The sequence below is a fragment of the Pinus tabuliformis genome, chromosome 7 (assembly GCF_031772625.1).
Source record: "Pinus tabuliformis cultivar Carrire ecotype Pingquan chromosome 7, CPIR1, whole genome shotgun sequence".
Classification (NCBI taxonomy): domain Eukaryota; kingdom Viridiplantae; phylum Streptophyta; class Pinopsida; order Pinales; family Pinaceae; genus Pinus; species Pinus tabuliformis.
In genome coordinates this window covers 312881353-312908637 of record NC_142293.1, presented here as the reverse complement: position 1 = coordinate 312908637, position 27285 = coordinate 312881353, and the positions used below count along the sequence as shown (strand labels likewise).

Genomic DNA, 27285 nt, shown 5'->3' with positions numbered 1-27285 from the left:
TAGAGACGAGAAAAACCTAAAAAGCTGTTATGGAAGTGTAGAATAGTTAAGCCTAATAAAGGCTATGAAAACACTGAAACAAAATACAAAATGCAAAACACAAAACATGAAACAAAGCAAAACCAACTCTTACCCTAAAAACAAAATACAAAATGCAAAACACAAAACATGAAACAAAACAAAACCAACTCTTACCCTAGGAAAAGACTGAAACAAAATACAAAACGCAAAACATGATACATAACAAAACCAACTCTTACCAGCGGTTATGTCAAAATGCAAAACACAAAACATGAAACAAAACAAAACAAACACAAAACATGAAACAAAACAAAACCAACTCTTACCAGCTGTTATGGCCAAATATGGGCGTTTCATAAAAAAAAAAATGAACAAAACAAAACCTGTTTATACATAATTGCTTCTCTCAAACATCTTAACAATCAAAACTGATTTTTTTGTTAAAAAATTTAAGATTTCAAGTTATATTAGTTTAATATCTTTATTACTACTGTCCTACTTATTACTACTGTTCTACTGTGATTCAACTGATTCAACTGTGTAGATACTGTGATTCAACTGATTCAACTGTGTAGATACGGTGATTCAACTGATTCAACTGTGTAGATACGGTGTAGATTTGAGTAGATTATATTTCCACTTATTATTATTATTATTATTATTAAAATAATTTTAAAAATCTCATGAAACAGATTTCTCAACAATTTCAAAAGCCATATTTTTCTACAAGTTGAAATAACATATTTTTCACAAGTTGAAATAGATTGATTGGAGCATAAGTTGAAATAGTTGGAGCATAGATTGATAGGTGGAACATTAACAACAATTTGACGAGGCACATTTCTTTCCCATAAACCAAACAGATTTCTCAAAAGCATAATCTTTCTTTCTTCATAAGCTCAAAATATTTCAAAAAGCATAAAATTTCTTTCTTCATAAGCTCGATATATTTTCAATATTTTGATGCATATTTCCTTAAAATTAATATCGGTATATTTTGAATATATTTCCTTAAAATTACTATATATATCTTATGTATATTTTCTAGTCTGTTATGCATCATTTTTCATGACATCGCATATATACTCTGAAAAATCATTTTTCATGACATCGCATATATACTCTGAAAAATCATTTTTCAGAGTATATTTCCGACACAACTTCCTAACTTCCTATCTTCTTGGAATAATGATGTTAAGGATGCGGAATAATGAACATTTCAGACACAACTTCCTATGTTATCTTCTTGGAATAATGATGTTAATTATGTTGTGGATTAGGGTAATTGTGGATTAAGGTACTGGCGATTTGAAAAACATCGGCTAAAATTCACCTGATTGCTGATTTCCTATTTTATCTTCTTGGAATAATGGTGTTAATTATGTTGTGGATTAAGGTACTGCCGATTTGAAAAACATCCCTTATATTCACCTGATTGCTGACTGTGGATTAAGGTATTAATCACGTCAAAAAAAACATCCATTAAATCCACAATTATTCAATTATTCACCTGATTGTGGATTAAGGTAATAATCATATCAAAAAAGAAAGATAGATAACTCTTATGTGTTTTCAGATAGATAAATAATCTATTTTAACTTATTCATATTTGAGATAGATAAATAATCTACTTGAACTTATTGGACATCATATACATCACACAAGCCTATTCTTCTATTCTTCTCAAGGATTTGATCCTTTCATGGATTTGATCCTTTCATGCTCCTAATGCCTAGGCAAGTTTCCTTCTATTCTTCTCAAGGATTTGATCCTTTCATGCTCCTAATGCTTAGGCAAGTTTCAATGTTTTAAAGAGAGTGTGTGTGTTAAATTTCCCAAAAACAGAATTGCAAACAATCTCTACTCCTCTTGTAGGGGCTTGTCCCAAGATGAATACTCTGGGCACCCATTCCAAAATTTCAGGGCATAGTATTCTGAACCACAGCAAGGATGAATACCACCTAGGAGTTATCACGTCTCGTTCTTTCCTCAATGCAGCTTCAACAATTTCGCGCGCAGCATCCTCTGTTCTCGCCATGGGGAACCACCATGGCAGCTTTCCCTGAAAGTGTACAGTAGAATCCATATTATCCTTCCACACAATAAGATAACTCAGTGTGGTTAAGATGGCAGATTGAACAATACACAATCTAACATTGAATTTGCCGGCCTGCTACACTGAACAAACAAGTCCTCCAACTATGTGACCAATACCTTTACCTTCTAGGCAAGTCCTGCAACTATGTGACCAATACCTTTACCTTCTAGGCAAGTCCTGCAATTATGTGACCAATGCCTTCGAGGCTGACCTTTACCTTCTAGGCTTCTAGAAGACAAATCCGGACCTTAAGCCTTACAGTTGAGGAAGCTCAACTAACAAACCTTACAGAACCTTAACTATTGCTTCAGCCTTACAGTTGAGGAAGTTCAATTAACACACCTTACAGACCTTGACTATTGCTTCAGGTAAGACCTTCCAAGACCTAGCAAAACTTACAGGACCTTGACTATAGCTTCAGGTAAGACCTCCCAGGGCCTAAGACCTTAGCTGTGCCTACGTAAGACCTTTCAAGACCTTCAGCTATGTTCGGATGTAAGACCTTTAAGTTACTGGTCCATAAATTCTTGTCTTCCCAAAGCACTCAAAAACATAAGAATGCTCTGTAAGAGACATTAAAGATCAGTGATGTAAAATAGCTCTTACCGGCCATTCTCTAGATGTTAATTCAGACTGTATAAAACCAGGAGACGCAATAGTAACTGTTACAGATTTGCTGATAAGCTCAATCCTAAGTGTCTCGAAGAAGTTGAACAGTGCTCCTTTGGCTGCCTGCAAACAAAAGGATATCAATCAAATCATGCTGTATTATTATTATAGGCTTCTGTATATGGAAAAGGATGAAGAGATGAGGAGAGTCGTACACTGTAAACTGTTGTAAATGGGAAGGGAAGAAATGCAGTCATGGAACTAGTGACCACTATCTGGCCCCTTCTGCGCTGAAGGTGTTCAAGAGCAAAATGGGTTGTGTTGACAGGTCCCCAGAAATCAATATCCTACATGGATAGCTCAGCTCAGTTAGCAATATAAATAAAAAAAGATATTGCCAATGTCATTTCCATCCTCATATTTTGATGAATTCTGATCACCGCAACTGTGTTTTTGACAGCATCAAGAAAAATAATATCCACTGCTTCAAAAGATAAGAGTGTGCTCACAGAGAGATTACCACAATTCTCTTATATTCGGCGGCATTCTCATATTCTTCAAATAACGACCCTCCAGCAGTACCAGCATTGTTGACTAGCACGTCCACTGCAATGAATGAAACAAAAATTCAGGTGATGGCCATTGTTTGGATATATCAGCTGAAGTGCAGTTTACTGTTCACTGAATGTCAAATATATAAAAGCATCTCATCTTCACTTACAGATATACAGAATAACCCATTCTTAAAATTTCTCTTTCCTCTCGTAGCTTTTCCATCCACAATTATGGTATTCCCTCGGAGGATTAGGGAATTGCCCACAAGAGGAAGTTGGCGTTGGCATTCTCCCACTCAATTGCACCTATAAATTTTACTTTCACGTGAATTTAATAAACTACCGTTGATAATTTTGAGTCTTTTTGGATACAATTCAAGACACTCAATAAAATGTATGTGTGCATAGCCTACACAGATCAAACAGGAATGTATTTGGCCTATATAGAAAAATAGGGCATTAGGATGGAATGGACTTGATCTGGGTACATTATTATTTCTTTGAGATGTATCAATTTGGTGTTTGTGAGAGCTTGGGTTCAAATGCATATGCATATCCACAGTTGTTAACTGCCCTGTAACTATGTAACATGGCTTGGGAGATGTGCATGGTTGAGACCACAAAAAAAAAAAAAAATCAATATTTGTTCCAAAGACTCGTCACTCTGGTGTGCTTGGTGTATGCATTTCATCAAGAATGCATGCTCTCGTTGTAAATCTATGTGTCAGGCTGCAATTGCACAGCTACATCTTCCCTCATACAATGACTTACTGTACATGACTAACTGCCAATCTAAGAGAGTCTACATCGTAAGTTCCAATCTCAAGGGAGTGATCGTTTAAGTTTCAGGGTACGGAGCTCAGCTCAAGGAGTACTCCGTGTTTGTTAGGCACCCACAGCTTGGAAGGTCCACTCAGATCATTTCGCTGACTTCCCTCTTTATAATAAAGGGCATAAACCCTTCTGAGCCTCGGTTTGTTAAGCATTTGGGGATTTAATAACGCTGAAATGCAAACCTCTTTGCAATTATATTACTAGGGTTAAGATGATGAATTTATACTACTGGAATTTTTCCTTAACCAGAATTGACATGATGAATCTATTCTGGGTAAATATAAAATGGGTGATGACGCTACATAAATCGATAAGCAGAGAGAAAAGAAAAGAAATCCATACACCGTCCAAAGGTGGAAATTGTGAATTCCACAATCCTCTTGCAATCTTGGGGCTTGCTTAAATCAGCCGGGCAAACAACAGCATACTGTGCACCGTAAGCCTTGCATTCCTTGGCTACTTCCTCCAGTCGATTCCGCCGCCTCGCCACCACCACCAGATTTGCACCTCTCTTCGCGTACTCCCACGCCATGTGCTGTCAATATACACCACTTCACTATGAAATACTATGTTTCCTCGTTATACTTCCAGAAAACACTTTCAAAGATCAATGTAGAGATGAAGTTCCTGGTTACACTCCAAAAAAAACTTCACAGATCAATGTAGTTATGAAAAATGCAAAATGCATTACAGATATCGTTTAAAAAAATCCAGATACTTCTAAACGAACCCAAACCCACAAAATTCCAGATACTTCTAAACGGACCTAAACCCATATATGATATGCACCTCACTGTTACAAAATTTCACCTGGCCTATACCCGAAGACGCTCCTGTGATGAGAACTACCTTTCCCCTTACGGGCTCTGGGCGGGTGATGAAAAACATTCGTAAGAGATTGGAGAAAGAAATTGCTGAAGGAAGCATGAGTAACAGGGGGACTGATAACGCCACATCCCAACCCCACCTCCACCATGTTTTCACAAGGTAGCACATACCCATTGTGGCTGTAATTGGCCTTTCTTCCCCACTCTTTGGTTCCGTTCTCTGGGAATGTACCTGTAATGGTGGTATTATAGGGAATGGAATAGTTAAAGAAGAGAAGTAGCATGGCTGCCATCTGTTGCTACGCGTCATGCATTCTCTCAGGTATCGTGTGGCTATATAAGAAACTCCATTTGTCGGTCTGGCAATTTATTGGTCAGTGATGAGGACATGATACAATGTAATGCAGTTATTATTGTCTCATTTCACAGAAAGGGTTTTATGAAATCTGAATTTTATTTAATTGGAAATTTTGGGAACATCTTCAAAAAAATCTAAAGGTTTTTATGAAATCTGAATGTTACTTAATCCAAGATTAAAGGAAAATAAATTTCACCAACATTCTTGACCTGATTTCTATTCCTCACATTTCGAAATATTTTCAAAATTTATAATCTATAATGGTCACCCGTGAATCTGAACAAAGATTAAGGACAGTTGCAGTGCTTAATCTTGGGAGAAGGAAACATGTAGGGAAGTGGTCATAACAACGAGGAAGACATTAAAGAAAGAATTCGAAGCGAGGACGGCAAATGCAGAAGAGTTTGAATAGGAGAGATTCTGGAGGCCATCCTCCAACGTAATGGCCAAACTGAGTATTTGAAAAGGGCGTTTTCCATGGACGCCCAGATCCAGTTCAGCATTTCAAGTCCTGTGTTCCTCGTGTCTCATTCCCATTTGGCGTCTTCCTCGTGTCTCATTCCCATTTGGCGCTTTATAGATGGGGATAGCTCTCCATTTTCACAGTTCATCTGGTCATTGGACTTCATGTGATTGACGTCGAAATTTTTTTTTTCATAAAAATAAAATAGTGTGTAAATTTATACACTAAAAGACGAGACCCAACGTGGAACCCAACGGATTCAAAAGATTTCAGTTAGAAGCAATAGAGATGACTTATCATTATGTGTTTTTTCAGAGCTTGGAACGATTTATAATATTATATTAGTTTACAGTATTTTATTTTATTGGTTTAGTTTTTCTTAATATGAATTTAAAATTTATAGTATAAAATAATTAGATGTTTTTGTAAGATACTAATTTTAATTTTTGTTTTATGTTTTTGATTTAGTAGGTTTCTCACCTGATATTAAATGGAGGGAAAATAAATTTTTAATAAATAAAATATTTATATATCATATTTTATAATGAAATTTTTATAAATGGTTATAAATTAATATATAAATATTAATTTTTGAATGAATGAATTATATTTTAATGTTTAGGAGACAAAAATTAATTTATGGGACTATTAGTCTTTTTGTTTTTTTGCCTTTTGCAATTCAATTATTTTCTTAAATTGATGATGAGTTGACCTTGCTAAGAGTCTCCTCGCTGAAAAGGCAACGTCACGGAATTGATGCTAACATATTATCATAATTGTCCTTATGTCTTTGAAAGCATCACATTTCAAAATGAAATGTTTTTCGGATTCCACTGCCCCATAAATACAAAAAGTACACACTTGTTCTTCCCAAGCTTCTTTAGGTCTCTTCCACCATCCAGTTTCACACCGAAGTTGATGTGAGTTAGTTCTTAATTGAGCAATAAGAATCTTTGCTCTCCACAGAATGTTAACTCCAATGTACTCTTTTTGTTGGAGATCACAAGTGGGGTTGAATTCTTGAACATAGTACTTCTCTTTCTAGCCAACTCTTTTCCCCATATACGCTTACGAAACTTCTCCATAACAAAATTCTTTAACTCCTTGCTATTTGTGGGACATGCATTGAGGTAAATATTCCATTTTTGCATCCATTTGTTGTTTTGTCTCATCCATGATTTCTTTCTTTCACTCATACCTTCATTGAAGATAACTTTGGGTCATCTACCTACTCCCATTTGCTCAATTCTTTTTAGATACCTTATAAGACCCACCATAGCAATTGCTTAAATGGGCACTGCTCCTGTTTCACTCAACATTATCTCATAAGGAACCGAACTTTTTATTTTGAACTTGCCCATGATCAAGCATTTTTGGATTTTCTCAATTTGTTCCGATTTTGAAACACGAATGCCACTAACCCACAGCTCACACCCATATAATATCATTGGACAAACTAAGAGTCCAAAAAGCACTTTAATCGTTTTCCAATCCCATAACTCTGTCTCTCTACATCTATTTTGATGTGCATATAATGCTTTCCACCCTCCTAAAGTTCTATGTTTAACTATCATCAATTGTTTAATTAGTGATATATTAAATTGGTTTAGAGTTAATACATATCTTCTTTTGAAATTAATATATGGTTCTATATATCCTTTCAAATTGATTCAGAAGTTCCCAGTAACAAGGGTATGAACTAGGCATAATTACTCTGCGGAAGGTAAGCTCAGGAAAATGGTGGACTAGGGTTTCTGACAAACCCTAACACGGCGCAGAGTCAAAGTAAGTAACCTCTCAGGCCCATGTAGAACTATTGCCGGTACAGACCCTGTGCTTCTGGAAGCAAAGAACAGTGAATACACTGATGGGGGAGGCATTAGCGCCTCCCCCCAAAGATTACAACCATGAAAACCCAACTAAAGGCAGAACTGAGAATGCAAAGACGCCGGAGGTACGGCCTGTGCAACAGCAGGAGAAGAACGCATAAGAGGAACTAGAATGCGAGAAGGGGGATAAACAGGCAGCATCTGAAAAACCAAAGAAAGTATCATCGTCCACGTGCAAGCCCATTGCTGCAGAACGGCCCAAGATTGAGTTGCCCAGTCATAGGATCAATGCGCAAATACAATACATGAAAGACCATGCCCTAATTGGCAAATTCATAGGCTATTGGCCAACTGAAAAAGCTCTGCAAGGATGGATCACCTCAAAATGGAAGCCCAAAGGACATGTAACTCTACAACTGGGCCCTAAAGGCTTCTTCACAGCTATCTTCAACTGCCTTGAAGACCGAAATCGAGTCCTGGATGGAGGACCCTATTTCTTCAATGCAACAGGTCTTTATCTCCGTGACTGGGTCAAAAGATTCAACCCAGATAAGGAAGATTTTAGCTGGGCGCCAGTCTGGATCTGCATGTACTCGCTTCCACTGGAATACTGGGATGAAGACTCACTAACAGCCATTGGCAATGGATTGGGCGAGTTCATAAAGGCAGCAGAGGAAACAAAGCTTCAAAGATACACATCCTACGCTCGGATCTGCGTTTACATGAAGCTGGGCCAGGCGCTCCCAGACTCGGTAAGTCTACTGCACGATGACTTTGAATGGATTCAACCCCTAGATTATGAACATGTACCCTTCAGATGCAGGAAGTGCCATGCCCATGGACACCTTTTTTGTGACTATCCCTTAAACATGCCTCCTAAACCCATAGAAAATGGAGGTAAGTCTGATCCAGAAGGATTCACCAAAATGGCGAGTAGAAAAAGGCATACCAAAAAACCTCCCACAGCACCAAAAAATATTATTCCATCATCAGATATGCCATCCTCCAGCAACAGCTTTGATATTTTGGAAAATCTAGATATGCCTGAATCAGATCCCCCTGTGACAGCAAAGCCAACCTCTGTTCCATCCACTAATCTGTCCTCCATACCTATTCACAATAAAACTAGTCATCCATTGAATGTCAATACCTCTGATATGCATGCCTCAGACTCGCAACACAACCCCAACCCTGTTCATAGCAAAGCCCTCTGGTCCGACAAAATTATGGACATTGATGATACACCAGCAGAACCTTCTCAGCCACTAACCCATATGGAGGGAGGCAGTCAGCAAAGTTTAATGGAAGAAGAACTAGAAAGCTTTGATCTCGGAGATATAGACATTTTTAGTCTAGAGCAAGCCTGCAAAAGGAAAGAGTTTGACACAATACCGGACAAACAACTGGAAAATTTAGAAGTAGTGCTCACAAGAGTGCATCAGCATAATACTTTGGGCATACAACAAGGAGGTAAATGGGATGGGAAACATATCATCAAAGATGGGAAGAAAAGAGGTAGAAAGACAGATCTACAATGCACCATTTTAATTGGGGAAATGTTAGTGGAGTCTGGAAGGTGCTCCAAGTTGACCAAATACTACCGATCTCTACCTACTGGTCAACCATGAAGCTCATCTCATGGAATGTAAGAGGACTTAACGGTCCCGGGAAGTACAGAATGTTAAAGAACATGATTCAGCAAGAACAACCATACATTGTATTCATGCAGGAAACAAAATGTAGCACTAGTACATTAGCCTCCATATTATCCAAAGCCTGGGTAGGATGTCAAACTGTAACAGTAGACGCAACAGGTGCCTCGGGAGGGCTAGCCATAGCATGGAACACTCAGCATATCTCCTTAACAAATTTCCATGCCTCACATCATTTCATCCAAGCAATGTTCCACCTAATCGGAACCAACATACATGGCCATTTAACCAATGTATACTTCCCTCAGGAGGGCACGCAAAAAACCACGCTACTAGAAACATTGGAGATTCTTAATGCTCCAAGAACTTATCCACTATGGATCACAGGAGGAGACTTCAATATGATCACATGGCTGGAGGAAAAACTTGGAGGTAGAAGAAAGTTGGACAATGAAAGCAATAACTTCAAAGATTATATTCAACACAATGGTCTAATAGACTTACCTTTTGATAACGACACCTACACATGGAACAACAAAAGAGCCGGCTCACAGCAAATATCATCTCGGTTGGATAGATTTCTAATCTCAGACAATTTTTTCCATCTAGGTGGTGATATATGCGCCTCTATCCTACCCCTAGCTGGCTCGGACCATTGGCCCATTTCTTTGCAATGGAAAAATCCCGGAAATTCTAACAGAAAACCATTCAAATTTGAAGCTTTCTGGCTTACCCACCCTGAGTTCAAAACAGTGGTCAAATCAGCGTGGGAAAGCTTCCTTCCCAATGGTGGCTCACTCATGTACCAATTCCAACAGAGAATGAAGCACATCAAAAAGCAAATCAAAACCTGGAATTACACCACATTTGGCAACATCTTTCAAGAGCAAAAGTTCTTGAGCAGAGCATGAAAGAGCTACAACAGAAGATCATCATAGAAGGCAGAACAGAGGAACATGCCAGATAGGAACAAATCCTACTAACACAATTAGACGAAAGAAGAAGACAAGAGGAACTACTCTGGAGACAAAAGTCAAGAATTAGATGGCTAAAAGAAGGGGAACGAAACACCAAATTTTTTCATCGCACAACTATACAAGGAAGAATGAATAATACAATCTCACACATTCAAAACACACAAGGAGACAGAATGGAGAAACAGGAAGATATAGAGAAAGAGCTCACCAATCACTTCAAAACAGTACATCAAGAGCCGCCCATAGACAGACAACCTGCCATCAACGAGATACTTCAGCATATTCCTAGACTCATAACAGAGGAGCATAATCAGCTATTGCTAAGACCAGTCACCCTTACGGAGGTCGAAGAGGCATCAAATCAATTGAAAGCTGGGAAAGCGCCAGGACCTGATGGCTTTACTTCTAACTTTTACCATCATTTCTAGGACTTAATCAAAGTATATGTCTGGAATGTGGTCGAAGAATCAAGAGTCATGCATTGGCTACTTCCCTCGATCAACGCAACCTTCATCGCTCTTATTCCCAAAGAAGCGCAACCAAGCACTCCGAAGAAGTTCAGACCCATTGCACTTTGCAATGTCATCTACAAAATTATCTCAAAAATCATAGCCAACCGCCTCAAACCACTCCTCCCTCTTCTCATTTCACCAGAGCAATCTGGATATGTAGAAGGTCGTCAAATTCTGGATGGCATTATACTGACTCATGAAACCATCCATTCCTTAAATAAAAACAAACAGGCAGGTATGCTTTTGAAAATCGACCTATCCAAAGCCTTTGACAAACTCAGTTGGACCTACATAAAACAGATGCTGACTGCCTTCGGATTTAGCAAGACTTGGGTTAGATGGATTATGACCCTAATTTCCTCTCAACTCTGCTCTGTTCTTGTCAATGGGATCCCCTCTAAACCCTACTCCCCTTCCAGAGGAATCCGTCAAGGTGACCCTCTGTCCCCTTTTCTCTTTATCATTATGGTTGAAGGTCTGGGTCGTCTTATAAAGCATGTCATTCATTCTCATGATCTTAGAGGACTCTCTGTACATGGAACCCCTGCAATTACTCATCAACAATTTGTTGATGACAATATGCTCTTTGGTCATCCCTCTGTAAGTGAGGCCTGAACCTATAAAGCTCTTTTAGATACCTTCTCAAAAGCCTCTGGCACTACCATAAATACTGCCAAATCTCAATTTTTTTTTTCCATACTCTTGTTGCCACTCAAAGAATCATTGGATTCTCTCAAGCCAAGCTTCCTTCTTAGCATTTAGGTGCCCCTCTTATAGATTCAGCCTTAAAGCATGCTTCCTGGCATCAACTCATTGAGAAAATGGAAAGTAGGCTTCTGTCTTAGACACACAGAACCCTCAACATGGCAAGCAGACTAGTCCTAATAAAGGCAGTCCTACAATCTATGCCCCTCTATCTCTTCTCAGTTCTTGCTGCACTGAAATGGGTGTTAAAGAGAATCAAGAATCTGCAATGCAATTTCTTATGGGGTTCCACAGGAAAAAACAGAAAATGGGCATTAGTAAAATGGGAAAAAGTTTGCAAGCCTAAAAAGCAGGGAGGTCTAGGCTTACGTGATCCGCAACATAGCAATACTTTGATGGGAGCACGGATTTGGTGGCAATGGGTATCCTGCCCACAGAAGCCATGGGCATAACTCTAGACTGCAAATTATGCAAACAATCGACCGCAACAAGAGCTAATAAGGATAACTACCATGATCACAGGATCCCTAATTTGGAACGTGGAAAAGCAACACAAAGAGGTCATCCATCAGCATAGCTTTTGGGAGATAAGGGACGGGAGGACGGCACGCTTCTGGACGGATTCATGGCAACAGAGACCCAAAATTGCAGAACTCTTACCCTGCACAAATCATAATGGAAACGATATTAACCAGGAGGATAATGTAGCACAATTTTGGACTCTCAGCACCATACAGGGCTTCATGCAATGGAAACCTTCTAGGCAAATAATATAGCAAGAAACGGAAGAATATAACACGGAGTTACACAAAGAGCTCACCAGTAGAAGAATCAGATTCAATACTGGAAACGATGTACTTAGATGGGGATATACACCGAAAGGAGTATACACCACTAAAGAAGCATACCAGCTAATGCTCCAAACACAGGAACCAACAGATCCTGCTTGGAATCGTATCTGGACTGCAGGGATTTGGCCAAAAGTTTCCACTTTCATCTGGCTGCTATATCATCAAAGAATTCTCACTTGGGACAACTTAATCAAAAGAGGATTTCAAGGACCATCCTACTGTCCCAACTATCAAAACAATGAAGAAACTATTCAACACCTCATGGACTCCTGCCACATGGCTAATCAACTCTGGGAAAAGCTCACTTTCAGATGTCAACGACCATGCAGACTTCTAGGGGATATAAAAGGTACCATTCGCAACTGGACTCCAGAGCCCTATAACAACAAAGTTCTCAACAAGCTATGGACAATTCTGCCAGGCTTCCTTCTCTGGACAATTTGGAAGGAAAGAAACAAACAAATTTTCAAAAATCAAAGAACTTCCTTAGAAATCATATGGACTAACTTATGTCAGAATATCAAGGAAACTCTAGCGCTACACCAATGGAGTGTTGAGGACTTTCCTACCCAGCCTCAGGAACTAAGCATATGGGCTAATTGGAACCTCCAGCTCCAGCAGGCACAATTGGATCCTAACAGACCCAACACTATTACCAAGCAGCTCTCACATTGGATTCACCCCCCACAAAATGTGATTAAGTTAAATTTCAACGGTGCCTCCAAGGGCAACCCAAGCAAAGCAGGACATGGGGGCATATTCAGAAACCATGAGGGCCAACCCTTGCTATTGTATTTTGGCTCCATTGGATGGGATATGAACAATTCTGCAGAACTGGAAGGCTTATGGCAAGGTATGAACCTAGCTCACCAACATAATTTTCATCCCATCATTATAGAGGGGGACTCCCAAATTCTAATCAATATGGTTACTCAAATCCAACAAGGAAGCACTGCTTCGAGAGTTGCCAAAAGCTGGAGATTAATGGCCAGGCTTGAACTAATAGAGGAATGGATGAAGAACAGGAGAGTAATAACTTTTATTCATGTCAAAAGGGATAGTAACAAAGTTGCAGATCTCTTGGCAAACATTGGAGTGGAACAGGACCAGATCCTACATTCCGGCACAATCAACATTCTAGATGACCACAATCAATTGCAAGCTTGCACTGACCTGGTGCACAAGGAAGCTCATCCCCCGGATGCGGGTGGAAATGGCGGAAGCTGAGGTGGATGCCAACTGGGTTGGCGTGTGGAGAAAGCACATGGCCTCCCACAAGGCGGCACAGACTTCCAAAGATAGCATTAACCACAGCCATAATTGTGCCTTGAATGAATACTGCCGCCACCCTGATAACCGACCTCAACCTCGGCTCAAAGCAATGATGGGCTCTTGGGAAAATACCACTGCCACTCCTGCAATTCCTCCTCTGCAACCTCAACCCCTGCACTGCCTCTGCCCTCATGCAGTGGCGGTGCCCAGCGCATGCACAACCACTGGTAGATGATGCTATCTTTATTGCTGCATCGACTTTGGTTCGGGCATCCATTTTACCCACAGCTTGAATCTGCAAATTCGCATCCCCTCGGCCCTGGTAGCCATTCTTCTGCTGATTTGCCTGTTAGCTCCGTTGCAACGCTGCAGCCCATTGAGCCCAATTCGGACCAAAACTCGCCTCCTAGTGCCGAAAGAATGGTGCGCCATAGAATGCGCAGCCGAAGAGGTGGGAACAGAGGTAGCCTGACTCGCTCCAGGCACTCGCCGGCTTCGGAGACCACCTCCTCCTTGGCTGAGCAGAACATTGGCCGCTACCCCAATACACGTAGTGGCAGAGGTCGTTTCCACTCGGGGGCCTCTGCTATGCCTCCCTCCACCTCTGGCCCTTCTCCCAGAAGCACTCCGCCAGCTCCTCTGCCACACTCCCAGAACACTCAATTTACCTTTCGCTCTGCCCTGAACCAGCCCCTCATCACTGCAACCATAACCATCAGTTTTCATGAGGAGAAGCAAAATTCGGAGGCTCAAGACTCTGAGGTTGGCGCTGGAATTGCAGCACCTGAGGAACACAGAGCAATGGGTGAGGGCCGCACAGAAGCAATGAGGCTCTCAGGCATTGCAGTGGGAGGATGCACCACTGCAGGGAGCAGCCAACCCAAGGCCAAAACGGAAATGGCACAGTCTAGTCTTCAGGGTGCAGGGGAACGAAGCTCAGAAATGCCAACCAGACGCGCAGGGAAGGAAGTGGAAACGGCTCCATAGATGAATTGGGTCATCGATGATTACTGTTGCATCATCGAGGAAGAGCAACCGGAAACGCAGGCGGGCGACACGGAAGCTCAGCCACTGGCAAGTGGCGCCATGGAAGATTATAGATGTTTCATTGTGGAGGAGCAACCTTCGTCACTGCCACTTCCATAGCCGCCACCTCACTGAGTTGTGCTCGCTTCCTAGACTGCCACCTTGCGGACCTTCAACGTGCCACGTGCCTGCCTAGTCGACTGCCACTCAGCCGCCACATGTCTCAAGTTCACTGGGACTTGTTTTTCAGTTTCTGTCTTTTAATGGTTTTTTGGGGGAACACTACAATTTTAAGCTCTTCAGATGGGTTTTCCCTTTCAGTTTTTTCAGATACAATGATGCAAAACTTGTTAATTCGTTGGTTTCCCCTGCGTGGGCAGCAAGACTATATTTTTGAAAAACCTTGGTCAAGAACTGGTTTCCCTTCTGGGCAGTTCAATTCTAGCTTTTTTTTGCTGGTTGATGCCTTTCTTCTGGCATAGCTAAGTACAGGCTTCGGCCTCTATGTATGATAGTTTTCTTACTTTAATAGAATTAGCCTAACTTAGAAATATATATATATATATATATATATATATATATATATATATATATATATATATATATATATATATATATATATATATATGGTTCTATATGTTTTATATCAATATTATTAGAAAAGAATAATGATTAGAAATAATTATAATATGAAATATATATATATATATATATATATATATATATAATTTATTTTATATATGATTAATAATATAAATATTTTCGTTTATGATTTTTACATTTGATATATATGAATCGGTAAAAAAAATTATTTATAAAAATTATGGCCAAGGCACAAAGGGATTATATTGTAGAGGCTTGCAAGCTGAAATAAGTAACTACGCTTGTTGAGTTGATACATAGATACTTAGAGAGAATAAGCTAGCAACTTTAAGAGATACTAAATTATTAAAAACTAACTGGTATAGAGTTATTAAGACTAGACAAACAAGAAATTCAGTTAGAGGAGCCTCTATCATTTATAATTGGAGCAAAAAAAGCGCAGAACAAATTGAGATGACTTGTTTTGGAGTGTTCGCTGGTTCAATGCTAATGTGAGCCATCCTTGAGAAATTGTGATGGCCCTAGTGCAATTGGAGGAGTAGAGAGGGGAGGGATTGTCGAAGGAGTGTGCACCATAGAAGAGGGGTCTTCAACCATTGATCCAAATGGAGGTACATACCTCTCATTCACCAGTTTAAGCAGTGTTGCTTCTAATAAATCAACACATCATTTCAATTGCTGGTGAGTTGAGAGACACATTTCTCCATTGAGTTTTATTGCGCCTTCTACCTCTTCTAGAGTTGTAAGTCACTAAGTAAGAGCTACAATTTCATAACAAAGCTCTTGGATGGAGTCACCATGTAGTCATAGTTGGGAGTGAGTTTGTTGAAGCTCGTTGCAATCCATTGGTGCCACACAAGCATCCTTGACATTTTATGCAACCCAACAACTTTAGAGGAAAGAGAAGATAGGATTGACTAGAGGGAGGTGTTGAATGCAACACTATCAGCCTACATGACTGTGGAATAGGGCTAGGGGATGATGCTAGGTGATATCCCACCTATATTGTGTGCAAAAAAGAAGAGAAAAATAATCACCATTGGGGGGCAGAGAGGGAGTAGGGGATATTGTCATGGGTACCAAGGAGGTGGAGTGGGATGGTGCGATGTACCTCTCAAGTGAATTTAAAGACATATGTCGATCAAGGAATTGGTATGATACCACATTATTCATTGAAACTAAAGGTCCCTTTTGCATCTAGGTGAATGGCCTCATTTGCTTGAGAGTTTGCAAAATGGGTATTTCTTTGGATATTGAACTAGTAAATGTGCACCCCACAGAGGGTGATAAAACTCTGACTTTGAACATAATAGATTCCATTTGGAGATCATTTGAGTGGGTCCTTTTTTGCATGTGACAGATAAGGGTTAGGGAATCTCCAAATATAATGAGATGGAGAGGATGATAAGAACGAGAAATGAGAACACCTTAATAGAGAGCATAGGATTTGGCAAAATTGTTGGTCATAACCCCTAACTTCCATGAAAATTTGCCTTCTAGAGTTCCTTGGGGTGAAAGATTGCCCCTCCACCAACCCCCACATGGCCCTCCCCAAACACCTACCCCGCCTCACATTATATTATATATTTTATTATTGTAATAATTATTCCTCACATTATATTATATATTTTTATTATTATAATAATTATTAATTATTTATTAACATTGTTGGATCTATAATATTTTAGGATTTTTGTGTTATTATAAATAATTTATACGAAAAATGACTAATCATGAGGAAACTCAAGAGTCCTTCATATAAGGTGAATCTAATGGGCATCCTCTTGTATATGTTAGAAAATTATATATTACAGACAAATGGAACACATAAAAAATACTACAAAAATATAAACACAGAAAACACATAAAACAAGAGAGACACATATATGTGTGGTTCACCCAATTTGGGCTACATCCACAAAGAAACAATCAGTTCTTCCTTTTATATTATCTCGCAAACTAAAGAGATACAACCTACAGTATATCTGTTGTAATACCCTCTTCGCTCTCACATAATCTCCTCTCTCTTTCTCACTCAGAATACAGATCTACATAGACACAATACAATTCCCTCATATATAGCGAGGGGTTGCCTTCTAGGGCAAAAAACCCTAAATTAAACATAACTTCTACCGTTAGATCTCTGCCTAATGAACAACCCAGAGTGACTACAAAATTACAACATTTTACAAGGCAATTTTACATCTATTTTTAGCTTCGGGGGCGCTGCCCCTGATCCCCCGCAAGGGGGACTACCAAAGATCGCAGACGCCCCTTGGACCCCTCTTGCAGTGCAAATATTACAGGTGGCGTTGCCGCCACATTACGAACTGGGGTCCAATGCGGTGATACCTTTGGGTAAAGAAGATAATTAGGCTCCACACCCAACAATCTCCCACTTGGAGACTGATTATAGCAACTCCACCACTGCTTCATTTGCCGGACAATGACTCCACTTTGGACCTGGTTGTTTCTCATCTTCTTCATCATACTTGAAGACCAATTGAAACTAGCAGAATCTCAGTTTCTCCCTGGTTACAACTTTTGTTAACATATCTACAGGATTCTGGCTAATGTGTATCTTTTCTAACTATAACTTTCCATCTTCCAACACTGACCATATGAAATGATACTTGATTTGTATATGTTTTGTCTTGGAATGAAATGAAGAGTTATTTGCAAGATGTATCGCACTCTGACTGTCACTATATAACCTGTCCAACACCTACTTCTTACCCAAGTCATCCATAAACCTTTGTAACCAAATCATTTCTTTACTAGCCTCTGTAGTAGCAACATACTCTACTTCCGTTATTGAGAGTGCAACAACACTTTGCAGTTTTGAAACCCAACTGATAGTTGTTCCACCTACAACAAACACATACCTTGTGGTGCTCCTCATGTTATCTCTATCACCCGCCATATTTGCATCAACATATCCCTGTAGAGCAATGTTTGAAACACCAAAGCATAATGCTTGATTTGTGGTACCTCTCAAATACCTGAGAATCCACTTCACCGCCATCCAATTTTCTTTTCTTGGATTGTTCATGTACCTTCTTACAACTCCCACTGCATGTGCGATATCAGGCCTTGTGCAGACCATTGCATACATTAAGCTTCCAACTGTTGATGCATATGGAAATTTAGACATATAAGCCTTCTTCATAAGTCTTGGGAAACACCTCCTTACTTAGTTTAAAATGGCTAGCCAAAGGTATACTAACTGGTTTTTCATTTTGCATATTAAATCTTTTCAACACCTTTTCTATGTACTCACTCTGAGACAATGTTAATTTTCAATTCTTCCTGTCTCTAGTTATTCTCATACCAAGGATTTGTTTTGCAGCACCCAAATCCTTCATTGCAAATGAATTTGCCAATTTTCTTTTGAGCACATTTATTTCCTGCATGTTAGAACCTGCAACAAGCATGTCATATACATACAATAACAATATAATATAGCTGCCATCATTTTTCCTTTTGAGATAAACATAATGATCAGAGTGACATCTAGTATAACCTTGTTTAGACATAAACCTGTCAAATTTTAGATACCACTGCCTTGGAGCCTGTTTTAAGACATACAAGCTCTTCTTCAACCTGCACACTAGTTTCTCCTTTCCCTTTTACCTCATATCCTTGTGGTTGCTGCATATATATCTCTTCCTCCAAATCCCCATGGAGAAAGGTTTCCTTTACATCTAACTGCTCAAGATGCAAATCTTCAGCTGCTACTAGACTTAAAATAGTTCTGATTGAAGTCATTTTAACAATAGGAGAAAATATCTCATCAAAGTCTATACCCTTTTTCTGTGCAAACCCCTTCACCACAAGTCTAACTTTATACCTTTTTCTACCTCCATCTTCTTCCTTCAACCTGTAAACCCATTTATTCTGCAATGTTGTTTTACCTGCAAGCAACCTGACTAAGTCCCAAGTCTGGTTATGTGCTAAGGAGTCCATCTCTTCTTTCATGGCTTGCTCCCACTTCTTCCTGGTTTCTACCTGCACTGCTTCTTCATAACATTCTGGTTCACCAGAATTAGTCAACAATACATAATATAATGAAGGAGAGTATCATTCAGGGGGTCTACTTATCCTGGTAGATCTTCTAACACCACTTTCAGGCGTTTGAGGTGCTTGTTGCTGTTGTGGTTGTTGTTGTTGTTCTGGTTGTTGATCATTATGATTTTCAAGCACCTTCACTTTTTCTGTGATCTCATCAAGCACTGTGTATTCTCTATTTTCTTTTTCCTGTTTCTTTTCCTACAGTTGATCCTTATACAAAACCTTTTCATTGAATATGACATCTCTGCTTCTAATGATTTTGTGTTTTTCATAATCATAAAAGCGATAACCAAAATCATTAACACCATATCCAATAAAGGTACATTTATTTGATTTTGCCTCAAGCTTTGTTCTATTTTCTTTATTAATGTGGACAAAGGCTTCACAACCAAAAGTCTTTAAAAATGAGTAGTTTACCTTTTTACTTGTCCATGCCTCCTTTGGAATACCACCATCCAAGGAACTTGAAGGCCCTCTGTTTATTAAATAAACAGCAGTATCTACAACATCTGCCCAAAATTGTAAAGGCAATCCTGCATGCAATCTCATGCACCTTGCATGCTCCATGATTGTCCTGTTCATCCTTTCTGACACACCATTTTCTTGTGGTGTTCCTGGAACTGTCTTCTCTCTGCGAATTCCATTCTCTGAATAGTACCTATCAAACTATTTGCTGCAATATTCACCTCCACTGTCTAATTTGAGACACTTCAACCTTTTTCCTGTCTCATTTTCAACCAAAGCTTTCCATTTCTTGAAAGTATCAAACACATCAGATTTATTTCGAATACAATAAATCCAGGTTTTTCTGGTTGCATCATCAATAAAAGTAACATAATAATGAGAGCCACCGAGAGATGATACCTGAGCAGGTCCCCATACATCTGTATGCACAAGCTCTAATTTTTCGCTCTTCTTTTCTTTCCCAACTTTGAGGAATATAACTCTCTTCTGTTTTCCATAAACAAAATTCTCACAGAATTTTAAATCAACATGCTTCAAACCTGGCAACAAATTTCTTAAGTGAAGAATCTGCATCCCCTTCTCACTCATGTGCCTAAGCCTATGATGCCACACTGCCGTATCTTCTCCTATAGAGGCTAAAGCATTAATAGAATTAGAAATACCATTGCATAAATACAATGTACCAACCTTTTCTCCTTTTGCTATTACCAGGGCTCCTTTAGTGACCTTCCAAGTTTTATCTCTAAAAGTAGTTACACATCCTTCACCTCCCAACTGCCCTGTTGAAATTAGTTTTTTCTTCAGATCTGGAACATGCCTTACCTCCTTCAATAGTCATTGATTTCCATTCCACTTTTTTATGAACTGTACCCATTCCAATGGTTTTACAGGGTTTATCATCACTCAGTCGAACCTATCCAAAATCTCCTTGAACATAATCATGAAAATGTTTCCCTATCAGGTGTGGCATGGAATGAGGCCCCTGAATCTACCACCCAAGCATCAATAATATTTTCTAATGAAAGAATCAAAGCATTTTGCAACGCATCACCTGTCACATTCACTTCATGATTGTCTTCTTGCTGCGCGTCTCCTTCTTTTCCCTTCTGAGACTTGCAGTCTTTCTTCAGGTGTCCTTTCTTCCCGCATTTCCAGCACACTATCCCCGATCTGGACTTGGATCTGCATTTCTTTGACTTACTGCGATATCCTGGGCTCTTTCATCTTTCCATTTTTCTTCCCCTAGTCTCTTCAGTCAAAGCATTACCTAATGTCTCACCGGAGTTTTTCCATTGCATTTCCTCGCTAAGGACTGCACCAACAACATCATCAAACGTTAAAGTACTAGATCCAAAGAAGGAGTTACTAATGGCCATAACTAAATCATTCCAACTTTCTGAAAATGAGCATATAAATAATAGATCCCTAACTTCATCATCAAAATTTACCCCTACAGAACTTAACTGACTTGTAACTGTATTAAATTCATTTAAATGATTAGCAACAGATCCACCTTCTCACATCTTCATATTAGATAAACACTTCATAAGAAATACCTTATTTGAGGCCGAGGATTTTTCATACAGTTTAGCCAATGCCTTCATTAAACCCAATGTTGTCGTTTCCTTTGAAATATTAAAGGCTATCGACACCGCTAGGCACAACCATATTGTTCCAAGTGCCTTTCTGTCGAGAATATCCCATTTTGTGTTTGTCATACTCGTCGGCTTCTTTGCCTTTTTGCTCAATGGTAGGTATAGATCTCTCTCATACAAAAAATCTTCCATCTGCATCTTCCATAACTGGTAGTTTTGGCCGTTAAATTTTTCAACCCTAAACCTACCATCTTCCGCCATTACTCCCACTCGAACCAGGAACCCTTCTCTCCTGCGAGTTTATCAGCCAAATAGAACTTCGGCTCTAATACCAGTTGTTAGAAAATTATATATTACAGAGCAATGGAACACATAAAAAATACTACAGAAATATAAACACAAAAAACACATAAAACAAGAGAGACACAGATATACGTGGTTCACCCAATTTCGGCTACGTCCACAGAGAAACAACCAGTCCTTCCTTTTATATTATCTAACAAACTAAAGAGATGCAACCTACAGCAGATCCGTTTTAATACCCTCTTCGCTCTCACACAATCTCATCTCTCTTTCTCACTCAGAATACAGATCTACATAGACGCAATAAAATTCCCTCATATATAGCAAGGGGTTTCCTTCTAAGGCAAAATCCCTAAATTAAACATAACTTCTATCGTCAGATCTCCGCATAATGAACGACCTAGATTGACTACGAAATTACAAGATTTTACAAGGCAATTTTACATCTATTTTTAGCTTCGGGGGTGTTGCCCCCGATCTCCTGCCATGGGGGGCTGCCCCCAATCCCCCACCAGGGGGGCTCCCAAAGATCGCAGTCACCCCCCCGGACCCCCCTTGCAGCGCAAATATTACGGGCGGCGTTGTCGCCACATTACGAACTGGGGTCCAATGAGGTGATACCTTTGGATAAAGAAGATAATCAAGCTCCACACCTAACAATATATATTCAACTTTGACAATGGAATTAAACACACAAATGGCGTTATTCCTTTATATTGAAAAAATGTGCAACAAGAAATGTTAAATTTAGAATGTGCTATAAATATAAGTTCTAAAAATAGAATGTATAAAAATAGTAGTTTGGCCAGTGAGGTCATTGGCCACATTGGGTGAGAGGTGAAACTGCTAAAAATAGAAAGTTCTAAAAATAACATTTCTAGGTCCCTTCCTATTTATAGCAGTCCCTAGTCTATCTATAGGAAGTAAAATTAATTTTGGTCTTAACACCAGTTGGAAATATTAATTAATTAATTCAGTTGAGTTAATTAGTTAAGGAAATTTGAATTTGAAGTCTTTGTGAGCATGCACATGAGTTGTCCCACTTATTGAGTAATTTATCCTTAATTTCCTCCACTGATTGAGGGAATAAGTATGAGTTCTATAGTGATAGAATTAGTTGACTTAGTTCTAACTAGTCAAGTCTAGTTAGATTATTTTAACAAGTTGTTAAAATAATAAAATATAGTCTGTTAATACTTGCATACATGTGACGACTATTATTTTAGATAACTAAGGATTCACTCATGGATAACTTTTGCATGTCAGTTCTGTCAGAGACCCAGTTGAGATCAGATGTGGGACAGTGTCCTATCAAATGCTTGACTATTTCTAGTAAGTAGTTTTTGCATGGTTGAGGAACTAGTGTCCTCAAGGATTGCGTAGTTGGACCATTGGTTAATTTGGTATGTTTGGAATTAATAGCATATGCTTTTGCTATTATTTCCTAAGCAAACTACACAAGGACCATAGGTAAAGCCTACATAAATAGGGCTTGGTTGGTTCATGAGACATATCTTCATAGTTCATTGAGAACTGAATAGCTTGAGAGCTAATTCTTTTTGTATTGTGAAGAGGATTTCCACTTGATTGATAACACATGGTTGGGGTTTTATGCTGGTGCTTTCCCTTGGATATATCTTGTGTTATGTGTGATTATTTCTCTTGATCAGTTATGCATGTTTCTACTTGATGTTGCTCATGAATTCGATTATGCTTCCACTTAATGTTTTGTAGAAGTAGAACAAATATTATGCTTTAGGACATTGCATATATCGGTTTGTTCTACAAGTGAAATTTCTACATGGTATCAAAGCATAGGTGATCAAGCAAGAACTGTATACTAGCAGGAGAAATTCAAAGTTTATTATTCGGGATATAGATCTCAAGTTCTTATCACATCTATTTCATCGATGGCGTTCTATGGTTTGAGGCTTGAGTATGCCCTTGATGGCAGCTCAAACTATATAGCTTGGAAGGATCGCATGGAGGTAGTTTTGGAAGATAATGGCCTTAAGGATTTCATTGATCAAGAAATTCCTAAGCCTACTGACAAGACTGAGCAGGTGGAATGGAGGAAGTGTGTGGCTAGAGCTAGGAGAATTCTCTTGGAGGGAGTGTGAGATCACATTGTCGCGAGCCTCCATGGGAAGGAGACTCCGCATGCAATGTGGAAAACATTGAAAGATCTATATTAGAATATCAGAGGAAGCTGGCACTGAAGGACAAACTTCGAAAGATCAAGTGTGAAAGGGATGAGACGATCTCTATGTATCTGACCAAGCTCATCACATGCAGGGATGAGCTTGCAAGTGTAGGGGTCGTGACATCATATGAGGATATGGTGAGTCTAGCACTCCTTGGTGAGTCTAGCACTCCTTGGCCTTCCTAAGAGCTGGCATAGCTACCAGGACTCTGTGAATGGAAGGGAGAAACTGCTAGATTGGGAACGACTATGGTCGGATTTGATGCAGGAGGAGATCAGACGGAGCACCAGAGACAACTCTTCATCCATGCATGATGAGAGAACTGTGCCTTAGCGAGTAAGGCGAAGCAGGGGAAAGAGAAGGTTTCTCTTTCCGAATCCAGTTCTTTCAATGATGGGAAGAAGGTTGACAAATCGAAAGTGCGATGCTTTCATTGCCATGAGGTGGGCCATTATGCTGCAAATTGTCCATGGAGGAAATCCAAGAAGGGATCCGGGGAAGGATCTGAAGGTGAGGCACTTGCTTTACAGTTTGAGTTGGATTTCACACTCTTCACATGCATGGTTTCATCCATGGTTGGAAGTGGTTGGTTTCTTGACAATGGAGTTTCTTTCCACATGACCAACGACAAGAGTTTGTTCAGTACTTTGGAGGAGAAATATCTCCAGATACTCATAGTGATCTGAAGGTGAGGCACTTGCTTTACAGTTTGAGTTGGATTTCACACTCTTCGCATGCATGGTTTCGTCCATGGCTGGAAGTGGTTGGTTTCTTGACAGTGGAGCTTCTTTCCACATGACCAGCGATAAGAGTTTGTTCAGTACTTTGGAGGAGAAAGATCTCCAGATACTCATAGTGATGGGTAATGATGAGAAGTATAGTGTCTCAGGTGTAGGCACAGTTATTTTTCAGAGGGAGCATGGAGCTTGCCTTACCTTGACCGATGTCAAGTATGTACCAGGACTGAAGAGAAACTTGGTGTCGATCGTGATGCTGGAAGATAGAGGCTATGATGTAGTCTTCAGTAAGGGAAAGGTTTTCCTTAGACACATCATCACTAGACAGCTGAAGCAGATTGGCTCACGGGTCAAGAACCTGTATGCTCTTGAGGTTCAAGATGCATGCAAAGCCTCGAGCAGCAAGGCAACTGATGGAGACTTGGTGGTTGAGAGGGAGGGTATATTACCTCTCAACATGCAGAGCTAGAAGAAGTCTCAGACAATTGTGGAGGAGCCACAATTGGTGGAGCAACTTCAGGAGGTTGTGGAGCAGCCACAACAGGGGAAGCTGATAGGAGATCAAGTAGAGACATCTACTCATGCAGAGACCTCTAGTAGGGGGAAATTTCGAGCCAGGTGGGCAGAGGGATCACATTCCGCCATACCTCCAGGTAGGAGGTGGGGCGAAATAGAGTGATTGTCCCAAGGAGGAGGGGCTGGATCCCTGAGGTACCCAACCTCTTGGAGGAGACCTTGCTACAGGAGCCCCGATGTGGAGTAGCAGGAACTGACTGATTGGGTAGAGACAGATGCGGATGGAGCGGCAGAGAGAGCGACAGTGCAGGGAATCCCAGGACAACGCATAGCTAGCAGGCTGCAGAAATGCGAGAGGCACAAGTGTTTTGCACAGTGTTAGGTGGCACAAAGAGGTGTGCAATGGTGCGAGATGCATGGAGATGTTGCAGTAGCACAGATGTCAGAGAGGGAGCACTTGTCAGCAGTAGGTAGAGCTTCAGCTGAGAGTATGTTCCTATCCCAGCAGAGTGGTTAGTTGGGAGTGTTTTTGTTCCAAGTGTTGTTGGAGCAAGTGGACCGGGTAGATGTGTTGCATGCAGAACATTCCAGAGTTACAAGATCAAGTTCGAGAGGAAGCCTTTCTTGTTGAGAGGGATTGTTGAAAAAAGGTGCAACAAGAAATGTTAAATTTAGAATGTGCTATAAATAGAAGTTCTAAAAATAACATGTCTAAAAATAGCAGTTTGGCCAGTGAGGTCATTAGCCACATTGGGTGAGAGGTGAAACTGCTAAAAATAGAAAGTTCTAAAAATAGCATTTCTGGGTCCCTTCCTATTTATAACAGTCCCTAGTCTATCTATAGGAAGTAAAATTAAATTTGGTCTTAACAATAGTTGGAAATATTAATTAATTAATTCAATTGAGTTAATTAGTTAAGGAAATTTGAATTTGAAGTCTTTGTGAGCATGCACATGAGTTGTCCCACTGATTGAGGAATTTATCCTTAATTTCCTCCACTGATTGAGGGAATAAGTATGAGTTCTATAATGAGAGAATCAGTTGACTTAGTTCTAACTAGTCAAGTCCAGTTAGATTATTTTAAAAAGTTGTTAAAATAATAAATATAGTTTGTTAACTGCTTGCATGCATGTGACAACTATTATTTTAGATAACTAAGGATTCACTCATGGATAACTGTTGCATGTCAGTTCTGTCAGAGACTCAGTTGAGATCAGATTTGGGACAGTGTACTATCAGATGCTTGACTATTTCTAGTAAGTAGTTTTTGCATGGTTGAGGAACTAGTGTCCTCAAGGATTGCGTAGTTGGACCGTTGGTTAATTTGGTATGTTTGTAATTAATAGCATATGCTTTTGCTGTTACTTCCTAAGAAAACTACGCAAGGACCATAGGTAAAGCCTATATAAACACGGCTTGGTTGGTTCATGAGACATATCTTCATAGTTCATTGAGAAGTGAATAGCTTGAGAGCTAATTCTTTTTGTATTGTGAAGAGGATTTCCACTTGATTGATAATACATGGTTGGGGTTTTATGCTGGTGCTTTCCCCTGGATATATCTTGTGTTATGTGTGATTATTTCTCTTGATCAGTTATGCATGTTTCTACTTGATGTTGCTCATGAATTTGATTATGCTTCCACTTAATGTTTTGTAGAAGTAGAACAAGTATTATGCTTTAGGACATTGCATATATGGGTTTGTTCTACATGTGAAATTTCTACAATATTGGTATTAAAGTGAATCTTTTAACTCCATTGTTCCCACATGCAATCTTGTGTTTTTCTCTACTTCTCCTATCGCATAAAAACTCAGTCATTCACTACATCCAACATTACCTTCCCTCTATAGTAATGTTTTCCCTAGTTCTTGTTATTTGTTCATGTAGAGATCATTCTCTAAAATCATTAGGTAACCCTAACACATATTTGATGCAATCTCTCCAACAATATTTTTCTTTATTTTCATTGTCCTTCGAACATTCAAGATCATTCGCATGAACATGATGATTGAGAAATCAAAGTTATTCCAAGTGTTTCCTTCTATTTTCATGTTTTCCCTCCCTAAATTACAAATTATCGAATTAGGCACAAATATTGAGAAATTGAAGTCTCTTTTACTTACTAATCTATAAAGGAATTGTAGAGCAAAGGGAATTAAATCCCAAATCTTGTCTCACAAACTTTGTCAAGTTGAATATAT

General features: G+C 39.4%; 1 protein-coding gene across 1 annotated transcript; it reads right to left on the bottom strand.

Annotated features, from left to right (window-relative positions):
* Window positions 1–1744: 1744 nt before the first annotated feature.
* Window positions 1745–5325, bottom strand: LOC149247166 (11-beta-hydroxysteroid dehydrogenase-like 4A). Its single transcript, XM_089458134.1, has 6 exons — window positions 4927–5325; window positions 4459–4651; window positions 3249–3334; window positions 2944–3075; window positions 2726–2851; window positions 1745–2083 (listed from the first exon to the last, which is right to left on the bottom strand). The coding sequence occupies exons 1-6, from the start codon at window positions 5251–5253 to the stop codon at window positions 1811–1813; spliced, it is 1137 nt and encodes a 378-aa protein (XP_089314260.1). The 5' UTR covers window positions 5254–5325; the 3' UTR covers window positions 1745–1810.
* Window positions 5326–27285: the final 21960 nt, after the last annotated feature.

What these genes read in the sequence shown, in the direction of transcription:
- LOC149247166 (XM_089458134.1), bottom strand. Translation starts at nt 5,253, where the DNA reads ATGACGCGTAGCAACAGATGGCAGCCATGCTACTTCTCTTCTTTAACT. An exon ending in CGTCTTCGGGTATAGGCCAG is followed by an intron (nt 4,652 to 4,926) that starts GTGAAATTTTGT and finishes GTATATTGACAG; the next exon opens with CACATGGCGTGGGAGTACGC. An exon ending in TAACATCTAGAGAATGGCCG is followed by an intron (nt 2,084 to 2,725) that starts GTAAGAGCTATT and finishes GTACACTTTCAG; the next exon opens with GGAAAGCTGCCATGGTGGTT.